The sequence below is a fragment of the Salvelinus fontinalis genome, chromosome 10 (assembly GCF_029448725.1).
Source record: "Salvelinus fontinalis isolate EN_2023a chromosome 10, ASM2944872v1, whole genome shotgun sequence".
Taxonomy (NCBI): Eukaryota; Metazoa; Chordata; class Actinopteri; order Salmoniformes; family Salmonidae; genus Salvelinus; species Salvelinus fontinalis.
In genome coordinates, this window is record NC_074674.1 from 2,099,620 (window position 1) to 2,115,800 (window position 16,181).

Genomic DNA, 16,181 nt, shown 5'->3' on the forward strand with positions numbered 1-16,181 from the left:
CTTCATTCTGCATTCTGCATTCCGCATTCATTCATTCTTCATTCTGCATTAATTCCTTCTTCATTCTTCATTCTTCATTCTGCATTCAGACATTCTTCTTTCTGCATTCTTCATTTTGCATTCATTCATTCTTTATTCTTCATTCTGCATTCTGCATTCCGCATTCATTCATTCTTCATTCTGCATTCATTCAATCTTCATTCTGCATTCTTCATTCTGCATTAATTCATTCTTCATTCTTCATTCTTCATTCTGCATTCTTCATTCTTCATTCTTCCTTCTTCATTCTTCATTCTGCATTCTACATTCTTCATTCTTCATTCTGCATTCTGCATTCTTCATTCTTCATTCTGCATTCTTCATTCTGCATTCTGCATTCTTCATTCTGCATTCTGCATTCTGCATTCTGCATTCTGCATTTTACATTCTTCATTCTTCATTCTGCATTCTTTATTCTGCATTCTTCATTCTTCATTCTGCATTCTGCATTCTGCATTCTGCATTCTGCATTTTACATTCTTCATTCTTCATTCTGCATTCTTCATTCTTCATTCTTCATTCAGTTATTTAAGTTTTTTTGCCAACTCTGTTCATATCAAGCTTCCTGCCTAATTGTTGGCTAAACACAGCAAAATACTGTCGGTTTACCTCCCTTCATCCTATTTCCTACCATTTCTTTATTGATATCGTCTGGGTGAGCCTGTGGACATACCACCCTGATACGCCCTGTCTCGCCGCCTGCCTTACCTCCCCTCCAGAGCAAGACACACACACACACACACACACACACACACACACACACACACACACACACACACACACACACACACACACACACACACACACACACACACACACACACACACACACACACACACACACACACACACACACACACACACACGCACACACACGCACACACACACACACACTTCCCCTGTGCTGCAAATCACTCATTCTGCCACAAGACAGAGAAGACAGTTATACCGCTGTTGGGAAGAATGAGGAGAAGAGATTCAAGATATTACAGAGCTCACCTAAAAAAAACATATGCCACTGGTTGAGAGAAATCGTCATTGTTTTTGGGCAGAATTATGTGAGGTTTTATGTGTTGTTGCAGGTGCGTCTTGGTCAGTTTAGCACAGAAAATGCCATCCTCATCAATCTGTCGCAATTGGCGGCCACCTAATCCTGCCTAATGGGCGGGCGGGCCGTGATCTTGACAATATCCAACACGCCATCTCTTTGCTCATACATGCTCCAGCCATACACTCTGCATCATGCCAGTATTCCCTCTTCTCTGACAGACAGGCCATGGCTCAGTACTCACTGCTTTGGACATGAACAGTGCTCGTGGAGTTGGAGTTCCCCAGAAGGTTCTCTGCCACACACGTGTAATTCCCAGAATCCTCCAGCTTGGCTCTGCTGATCTGGACCCTGGAGTTCTTCCTGTGGCAGACACAAACAGTTGACCCAGGGGAACCAAAATGACATGGAAACACAACAAGTGTCTGGGGACAGAGGACGACAACACACTAGGGGTAGAAGAACCTACTGTAGCCTAGCAACAAAAATGGGGAGTCGCCATACAAACCAGATTAGAGCGGGATAGAAGCCAGTTAGTCAGAGTCGATTTTGATGCAGTTTGTAATTTCAGCAGGTAAGAATTTACAGGAAGGTAAAGATTTGCAATATGGAACACTGAGGAATCTAGGGCCCATCCTATTCATCAACCCAGTAACCAACTTTAATTTAAAAGGCCACCTAGTCGCTAAACACTTCTACGCTGCAAAGTATACTTTTTGTTATTTCACTAATGAAGGAATTTGCTCATAAATCCCTGGCATACTCTCATAAATAATGTGTCTCTGTGTTGATGTTTCACTTTCGAAAATGCTTTTCATCCTTTGGGTCAGCTGCTAAAAGCATTAGGAGAAAACTACTGAAGGAGAAATTTTTGCCATGCAGTGACTTTTGACATTTGTCTGTTTTGCTAATACTACCACATGCTAAATATATTAGGAGCTTCAAGAGAGTGTAGATGGACTCACTGGCTGGACTTTATTTTGACCTCTCTGCTTTTCTTGAGCTCACTGCCATCTTTGAACCATTTGTAGGTAGGGCTGGGGTTTCCTGTAGCCTCACACTTGACCGTGAGCCTGCTCCCCTCATCCACCATCAGGTTCCTCAACCGCTTCAATTTTGGGGCATTAGCTAAACACAGAGAGAGAAACAGAGGTGATATTAGACATTGTGAAATTAAATGGGACTCGCTTGAAATGGGTTTAAGACAAGAAACAGAGAGAGAAAGAGAGACAGAGAAAGAGAAAACATTTTGTGTATAATGTTTACTGTTAATGTTTGATTGTTTTTGTCTTTCTTTTGTTTAAGTCTCTTTGTTGGTTTTTGTCATTGTTGTTTTGTTTATTGTTTATTTCACTTGCTTTGGCAATGTAAACACACTTCCCATGCCAATAAAGCCCGTTTGAATTGAAATGAGTGTGAGAGAGGGAGATGTGGAGAGGGGGGGGGGGGTACACAGAGACCCAGAAAGACAGAAGGAGAATCTCAATTGCATACTCCTCATGTCCTCTCTCCTCGCCTCCTCAAAACTCATTGGAAGAGAAGGACAGAGGGGAGGGACCTCTGGCTTTCTCATCCAATGGCTTTGAGAAGGAGAGAGGACGTGAGGAGTATGCAATTGAGATTCTCCTTCTGTCTTTCTGGGTCTCTGTGTAACCCCCCCTCTCTCTCCACATCTCCCTCTCTCACTCTCATTTAAATTCAAACGGGCTTTATTGGCATGGGAAGTGTGTTTACATTGCCAAAGCAAGTGAAATAAACAATAAACAAAACAACAATGACAAAAACCAACTGAGATTCTCCCAGAGACACAGAAAGACAGACATGCCATGTCACCAAGAGCTCAGTCATCATCTCTCTCGTATAGCCAGATGAGGTCACCAGAGCTCAGCCTCTCTCATATCTCTAGACAAAGTCAGAATCACTGTCAAACAGGATACATTTTTACATTGTCTTCAATCGAGTAGCTAGTTTCAGTTTATATGAATGCTTGAAGCGGTATGCTTCAAGCATTCACAACTGAATGGAACAAAAAGCTATTTGGAATGATATGCTTCAAAGAACACAAGACATAACTGAACCTAATACCAGAAAAGGGATGAACTACTCTCAGAATGCAATATCCTCTAAGAACTGCTCTCAGAATGCAATATCCTCTCAGAACTGCTCTCAGAATGCAATATGCTCTAAGAACTGCTCTCAGAATGCGGTATGCTCTAGGATCTGCTCTCAGAATGAGATCTGCTCTAAGAACTGCTCTCAGAATGCATTATGCTCTAAGAACTGCTCTCAGAATGCAATATGCTCTAAGAACTGGTCTCAGAATGAGATCTGCTCTAAGAACTGCTCTCAGAACTCAATATGCTCTAGGATCTGCTCTCAGAGTGAGATATGCTCTAAGAACTGCTCTCAGAACTCAATATGCTCTAAGATCTGCTCTCAGAATGCGATATGCTCGAAGAACTGCTCTCAGAATGAGATGTGCTCTAAGAACTGCTCTCAGAACTCAATATGCTCTAGGATCTGCTCTCAGAGTGAGATATGCTCTAAGAACTGCTCTCAGAACTCAATATGCTCTAAGATCTGCTCTCAGAATGCGATATGCTCGAAGAACTGCTCTCAGAACTCAATATGCTCTAAGATCTGCTCTCAGAATGCGATATGCTCTAAGAACTGCTCTCAGAATGAGATGTGCTCTAAGAACTGCTCTCAGAACGCGATATGCTCTATGATCTGCTCTCAGAATGCGATCTGCTCTAAGAACTGCTCTCAGAATGCGATATGCTCGAAGAACTGCTCTCAGAATGAGATATACTCTAAGAACTGCTCTCAGAATGCAATATGCTCTAAGAACTGCTCTCAGAATAAGATATGCTCTAAGAACTGCTCTCAGAATGGGATATACTCGAACAACTGCTCTCAGAATGAGATATGCTCTAAGATCTACTCTCAGAATGCGATATGCTCTAAGAACTGCTCTCAGAATAAGATATGCTCTAAGAACTGCTCTCAGAATGAGATATACTCGAAGAACTGCTCTCAGAATGAGATATGCTCTAAGATCTACTCTCAGAATGCGATATGCTCTAAGAACTGCTCTCAGAATGAGATATGCTCTAAGAATTCCTCTCAGAATGGGGTATGCTCTAAGAACTGCTCTCAGAATGCAGTATGCTTTAAGAATTCCTCTCAGAATGCGATCTGCTCTAAGAACTGCTCTCAGAATGAGATATGCTCATAGAACTGCTCTCAGAATGAGATATGCTCGAAGAACTGCTCTCAGAACTCAAATTGCTCTAAGAACTGCTCTCAGAATGAGATATGCTCTCAGAACTGCTCTCAGAATGCAATATGCTCTAAGAACTGCTCTCAGAATGAGATATGCTCTAAGAACTGCTTCCAGAATGTGTTATGCTCTTAGAAAGAAATACAATACCCACTAATCGTTGCTTAGACCTCTACATTTTAAACCCCTATGTATTTATTTCTCTCTACTTTTTTTGTCTATATTGTGCCATTTTTGTAAGCCATAGACTGACAGAAAATTACTGTTAAGGATGTTGCTAGATGTGCACTCAAGAAGGAAATGACACCATGTTGTTAAATGCACTACAAAAGGAAGAGGAAGCATACGCGTATCACTTACATGTCTGTTAATTACCTTTCATTACCATGTATGAAGCTACTTATTTCATGTCTATCTCACCGTAGACACAAATTTTATCGTTAGCTGCCACTCTGTTAGTATATATAGTGCATTCATAAAGTATTCACACACCCTTGACTTTCTCCACATTTTGTTGTGTTACAGCCTGAATTTAAAATGGATACAATTTAGATTTTTTTTGTCACACAATAGCCAAAAATGTGGAATTATGTTTTTCCAAATTCTTATAAATTTGTCAAATATGAAAAGCTGAAATGTCTTAACTCAATAAGTATTCAACCACTTTGTCATGGCAAGACAAAATAAGTGCAATAGTCTTTAACATGATTTCTGAATGACGGCCTCTGCACCCCACACATACTGTACAATTATCTGTAGGGTCCATCAGTCGAGGAGTGAATTTCAAACACAGATTCAACCACAAAGACAAGGGGGGTTTTCCAACGACTCGCAAAGAAGGGCAGCTATTGGTATATGGGTAAAAATAAAAGAAGCAGACATTGAATATCCCTTTGAGCATGGTGAAGTTATTACACGACCAGGTGGCGAATCGCATCTCTGCATGTCTGGCAGACATATCAGTGTGGATGACGGATCACCACCTCAAGCTGAACCTCGGCAAGACGGAGCTGCTCTTCCTCCCGGGGAAGGACTGTCCGTTCCATGATCTCGCCATCACGGTTGACAACTCCATTGTGTCCTCCTCCCAGAGCGCTAAGAACCTTGGCGTGATCCTGGACAACACCCTGTCGTTCTCCACCAACATCAAGGCGGTGGCCCGTTCCTGTAGGTTCATGCTCTACAACATCCGCAGAGTACGACCCTGCCTCACACAGGAAGCGGCGCAGGTCCTAATCCAGGCACTTGTCATCTCCCGTCTGGATTACTGCAACTCGCTGTTGGCTGGGCTCCCTGCCTGTGCCATTAAACCCCTACAACTCATCCAGAACGCCGCAGCCCGGCTGGTGTTCAACCTTCCCAAGTTCTCTCACGTCACCCCGCTCCTCCGCTCTCTCCACTGGCTTCCAGTTGAAGCTCGCATCCGCTACAAGACCATGGTGCTTGCCTACGGAGCTGTGAGGGGAACGGCACCTCAGTACCTTCAGGCTCTGATCAGGCCCTACACCCAAACAAGGGCACTGCGTTCATCCACCTCTGGCCTGCTCGCCTCCCTACCACTGAGGAAGTACAGTTCCCGCTCAGCCCAGTCAAAACTGTTCGCTGCTCTGGCACCCCAATGGTGGAACAAACTCCCTCACGATGCCAGGACAGCGGAGTCAATCACCACCTTCCGGAGACACCTGAAACCCCACCTCTTCAAGGAATACCTAGGATAAAGCAATCCTTCTGCCCCCCCCCCCCCCCCCCCCTTAAAAGATCTAGATGCACTATTGTAAAGTGGCTGTTCCACTGGATGTCATAAGGTGAATGCACCAATTTGTAAGTCGCTCTGGATAAGAGCGTCTGCTAAATGACTTAAATGTAATGTAAATGTACACTTAGTTATTATTACACTTTGTACTACAAAGATACAGGTGTTCTTTCTAACTCAGTTGCCAGAGAGAAAGGAAACCACTCAGAGACTTCCCCATGAGGCCAGTGGTGACTTTAAAACAATTACAGAGTTTAATGGCTGTGATAGGAGACAACTGAGGAAGTATCAACAAAATTGTAGATACTCCACAATACTAACGTCATTGACAGAGTGAAAAGAAGGAAGCCTGTACAGAATACAAATATTCCAAAACATGCATCCTGTTTGCAATAAGGCACTAAAGTAAAACTGCAAAGATAATGGCAAAGAAATTAACTTTATGTCCTGAATACAAAAGCATTATATTTGGGGCAAATCCAAAACAACACATTACTGAGTACCACTCTCCATATTTTCAAGCATGGTGGTGGCTGCATCATGTTATGGGTATGCCTGTCATAGGCAAGGACTAGGGAGTTTCTTTTAGGATAAAAATGAAGGGAATAGAGCTAAGCACATGCTGAATCCTAGAGGGAAACCTGGTTCAATCTGCTTCCCAACAGACACTGGGAGACAATTTCACCTTTCAGCAGGACAATAACCTCAAACACAAGTCCAGCAAGTTGCTTACCAAATGACATTGAATGTTCCTGTCTATCAATGATCAACAACCAAATTGACAGAGCTTGAATAATGTGCAAATATTGTACAATCCAGGTGTGCAAAGCCATTAGAAACTTACCCAGAAAGACGCTGCCAAAGGTGATTCTAACATGTATTGACTCAGGGGTGTCAATACTTACGTAAATTCGATATTTCTGTATTTCTTTTTATATACATTTGCAAAATTTCAAAAAACACGTTGTCACTGTCATTATGGGGTATTGTGTGTAGATGGGTGAGAGAAAAAATGGAATCAATTTTTAATTCAGGCTGTAATACAACAAAATGTGAAATAAGTAAAGCGGTATGAATACTTTCTGAAGGCACTGTATCCCGATGCTAAGTCACCTTACCCCTATACATATCTACCTCCATCACTGCAGTATCCCTGCACAGTGTAAATATGCTACTGGAACTGACCATTTATATAGTATGCTTGCTTACTTCATCGTGTTCTTCTTATCTCATATTTTTATATCTCGTGTTTTTGTTCTACCTTATATTATTTTTAGTACTACTTTGATATTGATTACTCCATTCTTGGGTTTAGAGAAAGAAAGGCATTTCACTGTACTTATGCATGTTACATTACAACCTAAAACTTGAAACTGAAACTAGCTACCCTCTATCACTGGGAATAACTCCGGTTTCCATAGAGCCACAAGACTAGGGGGTAATGTATCTGAGTTAGCTGCTAAATGCACATATCCATCAAATAGACACATGTCCAGGGTTAGACCATAGAATACACTGCCATGGCCTGTTAGCTAATGACCAAAGACTATAGAGTCGAGGATTAGAAGAGTGCAGCAGGATGGACGCTTGGAGCCTTAGTGAGCTAGCTAGACAACAGGGAGCCCAGTCCAGCTCTGGAAGGATAGATGGATGGGTGGAGGGAGGATGGGTTGTAAAGTTTGGGTCTCCTCCCTCCCTATGGTCCCTGAACTGCTATGCTGTCACAGCTGACACCTGCACACATGTTAGTGGAGGACTGGGATTCCCCCAGGGTACAGAGGGGAGGGGTGAACACTGGTGAAGGGGAGGGGCTTCTCAAGAAGAGGTTTCTGTTTTCTCTTGCTCTCTCTTCTCTGTCAGTTTTTCAGTCACGTTATCACAGTAAGTCATCATGAATTTCCAAATAATTACCTCATGCCTCAAACCCTGACTCTTATGTCAATATGCTGTTTACACACTCACAGCAGAGTCGCATACATACTTTTATGGTTGTCAAACATGTTTAGCCTATCTGGTCTTCAGCCATTTGGGATCCAATACAATCAAAAATTCAACATAAATGATTATAAGGACTTCAATTAAAACTGGACATGTAGGTGCACCAAAATAATCACCAGTCATCCTCATTTTTTAGGGATTTTCCCACTTCTCCGACCTAGTAAAGAAGACAGGCTATCTGTCCTATAAACCTTTGTGGAAGAAAATGACTAATAGGCTATATTGAGCTCTTCAGAATACAGGGAGGTTTGATGGAATATTTATCAAATAAAATGTTATACAGTATGTCACATGCACCGAGTACAACGGGTGTAGACATTACCGTGAAATGATTAGTTACGACCCCTTCCCAACGATGCAGAGTTTAAAAAAAATATTAAAATAAATAAGTAACACAAGAGGACTAAAATACACAATAATAAAGCTATATACAGGAAGTTCCAGGTACCAGCACCATATCTGTAACGGCGGTCCTCCTTCTCTTCGGTCGAAAAGGAGGAGTATTGATCGAACCAAGGCGCAGTGGAGTTTGAACACATATTTATTAACGAAAAAACACGAACTTGAATAAACTAACAAAACAACAAACGGTGTAGACAGACCTAGACGACGAACTTACATGAAACAAGAAGAACGCACGAATAGAGAAAACAGGCTACACAAAAACAACGATGAACAAAACAAACCGAAAACAGTCCCGTGTGGTGCAACGACATACACAAACACGGAAGACAATCACCCACAACGAACACTGTGACAACGCCTACCTAAATATGACTCTTAATTAGAGGAACGCCAAACACCTGCCTCTAATTAAGAGCCATACCAGGCAACCCAAAACCAACACAGAAACAGAAAACATAGAATGCCCACCCAACCTCACGTCCTGACCAACTAACACACATAACAACTAACATAAATAGGTCAGGAACGTGACATTACCCCCCCCATAAGGTGCGAACTCCGGGCGCACCAGCACAAAGTCTAGGGGAGGGTCTGGGTGGGCATCTAACCACGGTGGTGGCTCAGGCTCCGGGCGAGGTCCCCACCCCACCATAATCCATCCTAGCTTCCATCTCCCTCTAAGAATGTCCACCCTCCTTTTACCCCCACAAAATCTTCTTAGTAACATCACTAATAGGGACAGCACCGGGACAGAGAGATAGATCAAGACAGAGGGATAGATAAGAATATAGAGGTAGATCAAGATAGAGAGGGAGATAATGATAGAGGGGCAACTCCGGACTGAAAGGCAGCTCCGGACAGAGAGACAGCTCTGGACTGATGGGCAGTTCTGGGTATCTAGCCGTTTCAGGCTGAAGGGCAGCTCATGGCTGACTGACGAATCTGGACGCTCATGGCAGGCTGACGGCTCTCGACGCTCATGGCTGGCTGACGGCTCTCGACGCTCATGGCTGGCTGACGGCTCTCGACGCTCATGGCTGGCTGACGGCTCTCGACGCTCATGGCAGGCTGACGGCTCTCGACGCTCATGGCAGGCTGACGGCTCTCGACGCTCATGGCAGGCTGACGGCTCTCGACGCTCATGGCAGGCTGACGGCTCTCGACGCTCATGGCAGGCTGACGGCTCTCGATGCTCATGGCAGGCTGACGGCTCTCGACGCTCATGGCAGGCTGACGGCTCTCGACGCTCATGGCAGGCTGACGGCTCTCGACGCTCATGGCTCTCTGACGGCTCTGGCTGCTCATGGCTCGCTGGCGGCTCTGGCAGATCCTGTCTGGTTGGCGGCTCTGGCAGATCCTGTCTGGTTGGCGGCTCTGGCAGATCCTGTCTGGTTGGCGGCTCTGGCAGATCCTGTCTAGTTGGCGGCTCTGGCAGATCCTGTCTGACGGGCGGCTCTAGCGGCTCCTGTCTGGCGGGCGGCTCTAGCGGCTCCTGTCTGGCGGACGGCTCTGTAGGCTCATGGCAGACGGGCGGCTTTGCAGGCTCATGGCAGACGGGCGGCTTTGCAGGCTCATGGCAGACGGGCGGCTTTGCAGGCTCATTGCAGACGGATGGCTCAGACGGCGCTGGGGAGACGGATGGCTCAGATGGCGCTGGGGAGACGGATGGCTCAGATGGCGCTGGGGAGACGGATGGCTCTGGCCGGATAAGGCGCACTGTAGACCTGGTGCGTGGTGCCGGAACTGGAGGCACCGGGCTAAGGATACGCACCTTCCTACTAGTGCGGGGAGCAGGGACAGGGCACACTGTACTCTCAAAGCCCACTCTATACCTGATGCGAGGTACCGGCACTGGTGACACCGGGCTGAGGACAAGCACATCAGGATTAGTAGGGGGAGAAGATACAGTGTGTACAGGGCTATGGAGACGCACAGGAGGCTTAGTGCGTGGTGCCGGAACTGGAGGCACCGAACTGGATACACGCACTACAGAGAGAGTGCGTGGAGGAGGAACAGGGCTCAGGAGACGCACTGGTAGCCTAGTGCGTAGTGTAGGCACTGTAGGTACTAGGCTGGGGCGGGGAGGTGGCGCCGGAAATACCGTGGAGGCGTACTGGCACTCTTGAGCATTGAGCCTGCCCAACCTTACCTGGTTGAATGCTCCCGGTCACCCGACCAGTGCGGGGAGGTGGAATAACCCGCACCGGCCTATGTAGGCGAACCGGGGAAACCATGCGTAAGGCAGGTGCCATGTATGCCGGCCCGAGGAGACGCACTGGAGACCAGACGCGTTGAGCCGGCCTCATGACACCTGGCTCAATACCCAATCTAGCCCTACCAGTGCGGGGAGGTGGAATAACCCGCACTGGGCTATGCACTCGTACAGGAGACACCGTGCGCTCTACTGCGTAACACGGCGCCTGCCCGTACTCCCGCTCTCCACGGTAAGCCTGGGAAGTGGGCGCAGGTCTCCTACCTGCCCTTGGCCCACTACCTCTTAGCCGGCCCACTACCTCTTAGCCCACCCCCCCAAGAAATTTTTGGGTGTTACTCACGGGCTTTTTGGGCTTCCGTGCCAGACGCGTTCCCTCATAACTCCGGTTCCTCTCTCCGGTAGCCTCTGCTCTCCTCAGTGCCTCCAGCTGTTCCCATGGGAGGCGATCCCTACCAGCCAGGATCTCCTCCCATGTGTAGCAACCTTTCCCGTCCAATATATCGTCCCAAGTCCATTCCTCCTTCTTTTCCTGTCCCTTACTCCATTTACTCCGCTGCTTGGCTCTGGAATGGTGGGTGATTCTGTAACGGCGGTCCTCCTTCTCTTCGGTCGAAAAGGAGGAGTATTGATCGAACCAAGGCGCAGTGGAGTTTGAACACATATTTATTAACGAAAAAACACGAACTTGAATAAACTAACAAAACAACAAACGGTGTAGACAGACCTAGACGACGAACTTACATGAAACAAGAAGAACGCACGAATAGAGAAAACAGGCTACACAAAAACAACGATGAACAAAACAAACCGAAAACAGTCCCGTGTGGTGCAACGACATACACAAACACGGAAGACAATCACCCACAACGAACACTGTGACAACGCCTACCTAAATATGACTCTTAATTAGAGGAACGCCAAACACCTGCCTCTAATTAAGAGCCATACCAGGCAACCCAAAACCAACACAGAAACAGAAAACATAGAATGCCCACCCAACCTCACGTCCTGACCAACTAACACACATAACAACTAACATAAATAGGTCAGGAACGTGACAATATCACTGTGCAGGGGTACCAGGTACTTGACGTAGATATCTACATAGAGGCAGGAGTAAGGTGAGGATAGATAATCAGGATGGATAATTATGTAGAAAATAGTAAAAATAAAGAAAAATCCATGAATGAGTAGATGTGTCCAAACATTTGACTGGTACTGTACATATACACCACCGTTCAACATTTTGGGGTAACTTAGAAATGTCCTTGTTTTTGAAAGAAAAGCACATTTTTTGTCCATTAAAAAAAACATCAAACTGGTCAGAAATACAGTGTAGACATTGTTAATGTTGTAAATGACTATTGTAGCTGGAAACGGCAGATTTTTTATGGAATATCTATATAGGCGTACAGAGGCCCATTATCAGCAACCATCACTCCTGTGTTCCAATGGCACATTGTGTTAGCTAATCCAAGTTTATCATTTTTAAAAGGCTAATTGATCATTAGAAAACGTTTTTGCAATTATGTTAGCACAGATGAAAACTATTGTCCTGATTAAAGAAGCAATAAAACTGGCCTTCTTTAGATTAGTTGAGTATCTGGAGCGTCAGCATTTGTGGGTTTGATTACAGGCTCAAAATGACCAGAAACAAAGAACTTTCTTCTGAAACTCGCCAGTCTATTCTTGTTCTGAGAAATGAAGGCGATGCTAGAAATTGCCAAGAAACTGAAGATCTGGTACAATGAAGGCGTACTACTCCCTTCACAGAACAGCGCAAACTGAGAGGAGTGGGAGGCCCCGGTGCACAATTGAGCAAGAGGACAAGTACATTAGAGTGTCAAGTTTGAGAAACAGACGCCTCAAAAGTCCTCAACTGGCAGCTTTTAAAAAAAATAGTATCCGCAAACACCAGTCTCAACGTCAACAGTGAAGAGGCGACTCCGGGATGCTGGCCTTATAGACAGAGTTCCTCTGTCCAGTGTCTGTGTTCTTTTGCCCATCTTAATATTTTCTTTTAATTGGTCAGTCTGAGATATGCCTTTATCTTTGCAACTCTGCCTAGAATGCCAGCATCCGGAGTCACCTCTTCACTGTTGACATTGAGAACGGTGTGTTGCGCTATTTGGTAAAAGACCAAGGCCATGTTACGGCAAGAACAGCTCAAATAAGCAAAGAGAAATGCCAGTCCATCATTACTTTAACTTCTTATGGCTGGGGCGCTATTTTCACGTTCGGATGAAAAGCGTGCCCAGAGTAAACTGCCTGCTACTCAGGCCCAGAAGCTAAGATATGCATATTATTAGTAGATTTGGATAGAAACACTCTGATGTTTCTAAAACTATTGGAATGATGTCTGTGAGTATAACAAAACTCATATGGCAGGCAAAAACCTGAGAAAATATCCAAACCGGTAGTGGGAAATCTGAGGTTTGTAGATTTTCAAGTATATGCCTATCCAAGATACAGTGTAAATTTGGTCCGATTACACTTCCTGCGGCTTCCACTAGATGTCAACAGTCTTTATAATCTTGTTTCAGATTTCTACTGTGAAGGGGGAGCGAATAAGAGCTGTTTGACTAAGGGGTCTGGCAGAATGCCATGAGCTAAGTCACGCGTGCGGTCGTGAGAGCGAGCTGTGTTCCATTTCATTTCTAAAGACAAAGGACTTGTCCGGTTGGAATGTTATTGAAGATTTATGGTAAAAACATCCTAAAGATTAATTCTATACATCATTTGACATGTTTCTACGAACTGTAATGGAACTGTTTTGACTTTTCGTCTGGACTAAGTGCTTGTGCCTTGTGAATTTGGATTTGTGAACTAAACACGCAAACAAAAAGGAGGTATTTGGACATAAATGATGGACTTTATCGAACAAAACAAACATTTATTGTGGAACTGGGATACCTGGGAGTGCATTCCGATGAAGATCATCAAAGGTAAGTGAATATTGATAATGCTATTTCTGACTTCTGTTGAATCCAAAATTTCTTTTTGATACTGTTGCAAAGCTAACTAAAAAGCAGCATTCCCCAAGAGAGGATGGCTTTCACTTCAGCAGTAATAAATTCATGAACTTCTTTGAGGAAAAGATCATGACCATTAGAAAGCAAATTACGGACTCCTCTTTGAATCTGCGTATTCCTCCAGGGCTTAGCTGTCCTGGATCTGCACAGCTCTGCGAGGGCCTGGGATCGGGAGAGACACTTAAGTGTTTTAGTACTATATCTCTTGACACAATGATGAAAATAATCATGGCCTCTAAACCTTCAAGCTGCATACTGGATCCTATTCCTACTAAACTGCTGAAGGAGCTGCTTCCTGTGCTTGGCCCTCCTATGTTGAACATAATAAACAGCTCTCTATCCACCGGATGTGTACCAAACTCACTAAAAGTGGCAGTGATAAAGCCTCTCTTGAAAAAGCCAAACCTTGACCCGGAAAATATAAAAAACTATCGGCCTATATCTAATCTTCCATTCCTCTCAAAAATTTTAGAAAAAGCTGTTGCGCAGCAACTCACTGCCTTTCTGAAGACAAACAATGTATACGAAATGCTTCAGTCTGGTTTTAGACCCCATCATAGCACTGAGACTGCACTTGTGAAGGTGGTAAATGACCTTTTAATGGCGTCAGACCGAGGCTCTGCATCTGTCCTCGTGCTACTAGACCTTAGTGCTGCCTTTGACACCATCGATCACCACATTCTTTTGGAGAGACTGGAAACCCAAATTGGTCTACACGGACAAGTTCTGGCCTGGTTTAGATCTTACCTGTCGGAAAGATATCAGTTTGTCTCTGTGAATGGTCTGTCCTCTGACAAATCAACTGTACATTTCGGTGTTCCTCAAGGTTCCGTTTTAGGACCACTATTGTTTTCACTATATATTTTACCTCTTGGGGATGTTATTCGAAAACATAATGTTAACTTTCACTGCTATGCGGATGACACACAGCTGTACATTTCAATGAAACATGGTGAAGCCCCAAAATTGCCCTCGCTAGAAGCCTGTGTTTCAGACATAAGGAAGTGGATGGCTGAAAACTTTCTACTTTTAAACTCAGACAAAACAGAGATGCTTGTTCTAGGTCCCAAGAAACAAAGAGATCTTCTGTTAAATCTGACAATTCATCTTGATGGTTGTAAAGTCGTCTCAAATAAAACTGTGAAGGACCTCGGCGTTACTCTTGACCCTGATCTCTCTTTTGACGAACATATCAAGACTGTTTCAAGGACAGCTTTTTTCCATCTACGTAACATTGCAAAAATCAGAAATTTTCTGCCCATAAATGATGCAGAAAAATTAATCCATGCATTTGTTACTTCTAGGTTAGACTACTGCAATGTTCTACTTTCCGGCTACCCGGATAAAGCACTAAATAAACTTCAGTTAGTGCTAAATACGGCTGCTAGAATCCTGACTAGAACCAAGAAATTTGATCATATTACTCCAGTGCTAGCTTCCCTACACTGGCTTCCCGTTAAGGCAAGGGCTGATTTCAAGGTTTTACTGTTAACCTTTAAAGCGTTACATGGGCTTGCTCCTACCTATCTTTCCGAGTTGGTCCTGCCGTACATACCTACACGTACGCTACGGTCACAAGACGCAGGCCTCCTAATTGTCCCTAAAATTTCTAAGCAAACAGCTGGAGGCAGGGCTTTCTCCCATAGATCATTTTTATGGAACAGTCTGCCTACCCATGTGAGAGACGCAGACTCAGTCTCAACCTTTAAGTCTTTACTGAAGACTTATCTCTTCAGTAGGTCATATGATTGAGTGTAGTCTGGCCCAGGAGTGTGAAGGTGAACGGAAAGGCTCTGGAGCAACGAACCGCCCTTGCTGTCTCTCCAGGGCCGGTTCCCCTCTCTCCACTGGGATTCTCTGCCTCTAACCCTGTTACTGGGGCTGAGTCACTGGCTTGCTGGTGCTCTTTCATGCCGTCCCTAGGAGGGGTGCGTCACTTGAGTGGGTTGAGTTACTGACGTGAACTTCCTGTCTGGGTTGGTGCCCCCCCTTGGTTGTGCTGTGGTGGAGATCTTTGTGGGCTATACTCGGCCTTGTCTCAGGATTGTAAGTTGGTGGTTGAGGATCTCCCTCTAGTGGTGTGGGGGCTGTGCTTTGGCAGAGTGGGTGGGGTTATATCCTTCCTGTTTGGCCCTGTCCGGGGGTTTCTTCGGATGGGGCCACAGTGTCTCCTGACCGCTCCTGTCTCAGCCTCCAGTATTTATGCTGCAGTAGTTTATGTGTCGGGGGGCTAGGGTCAGTTGGTTATACCTGGAATACTTCTCCTGTCTTATCCAGTGTCCTGTGTGAATTTAAGTATGCTCTCTCTAATTCTCTCGTTCTCTCTTTCTCTCTGAGAACCTGAGCCCTAGGACTATACGTCAGGACTACCGGGCATGCTGACACCTTGCTGTCCCCAGTCCGCCCGGC

At 44.9% G+C, this 16,181-nt stretch overlaps 1 protein-coding gene across 2 annotated transcripts in view; it reads right to left on the minus strand.

Annotated features, from left to right (window-relative positions):
* The window catches only part of nrg2a (neuregulin 2a), a 222,831-nt gene that overhangs the window by 92,569 nt on the left and 114,081 nt on the right, over window positions 1–16,181 (minus strand). For both annotated transcript variants that reach the window (XM_055935270.1, XM_055935269.1), the window contains exons 2-3: window positions 2,052–2,214; window positions 1,331–1,449 (exon numbers count right to left, since the gene is read on the minus strand). In XM_055935270.1, the coding sequence (XP_055791245.1) occupies window positions 1,331–1,449; window positions 2,052–2,214 (282 nt within the window). The remainder of the gene's footprint in view (window positions 1–1,330; window positions 1,450–2,051; window positions 2,215–16,181) is intronic.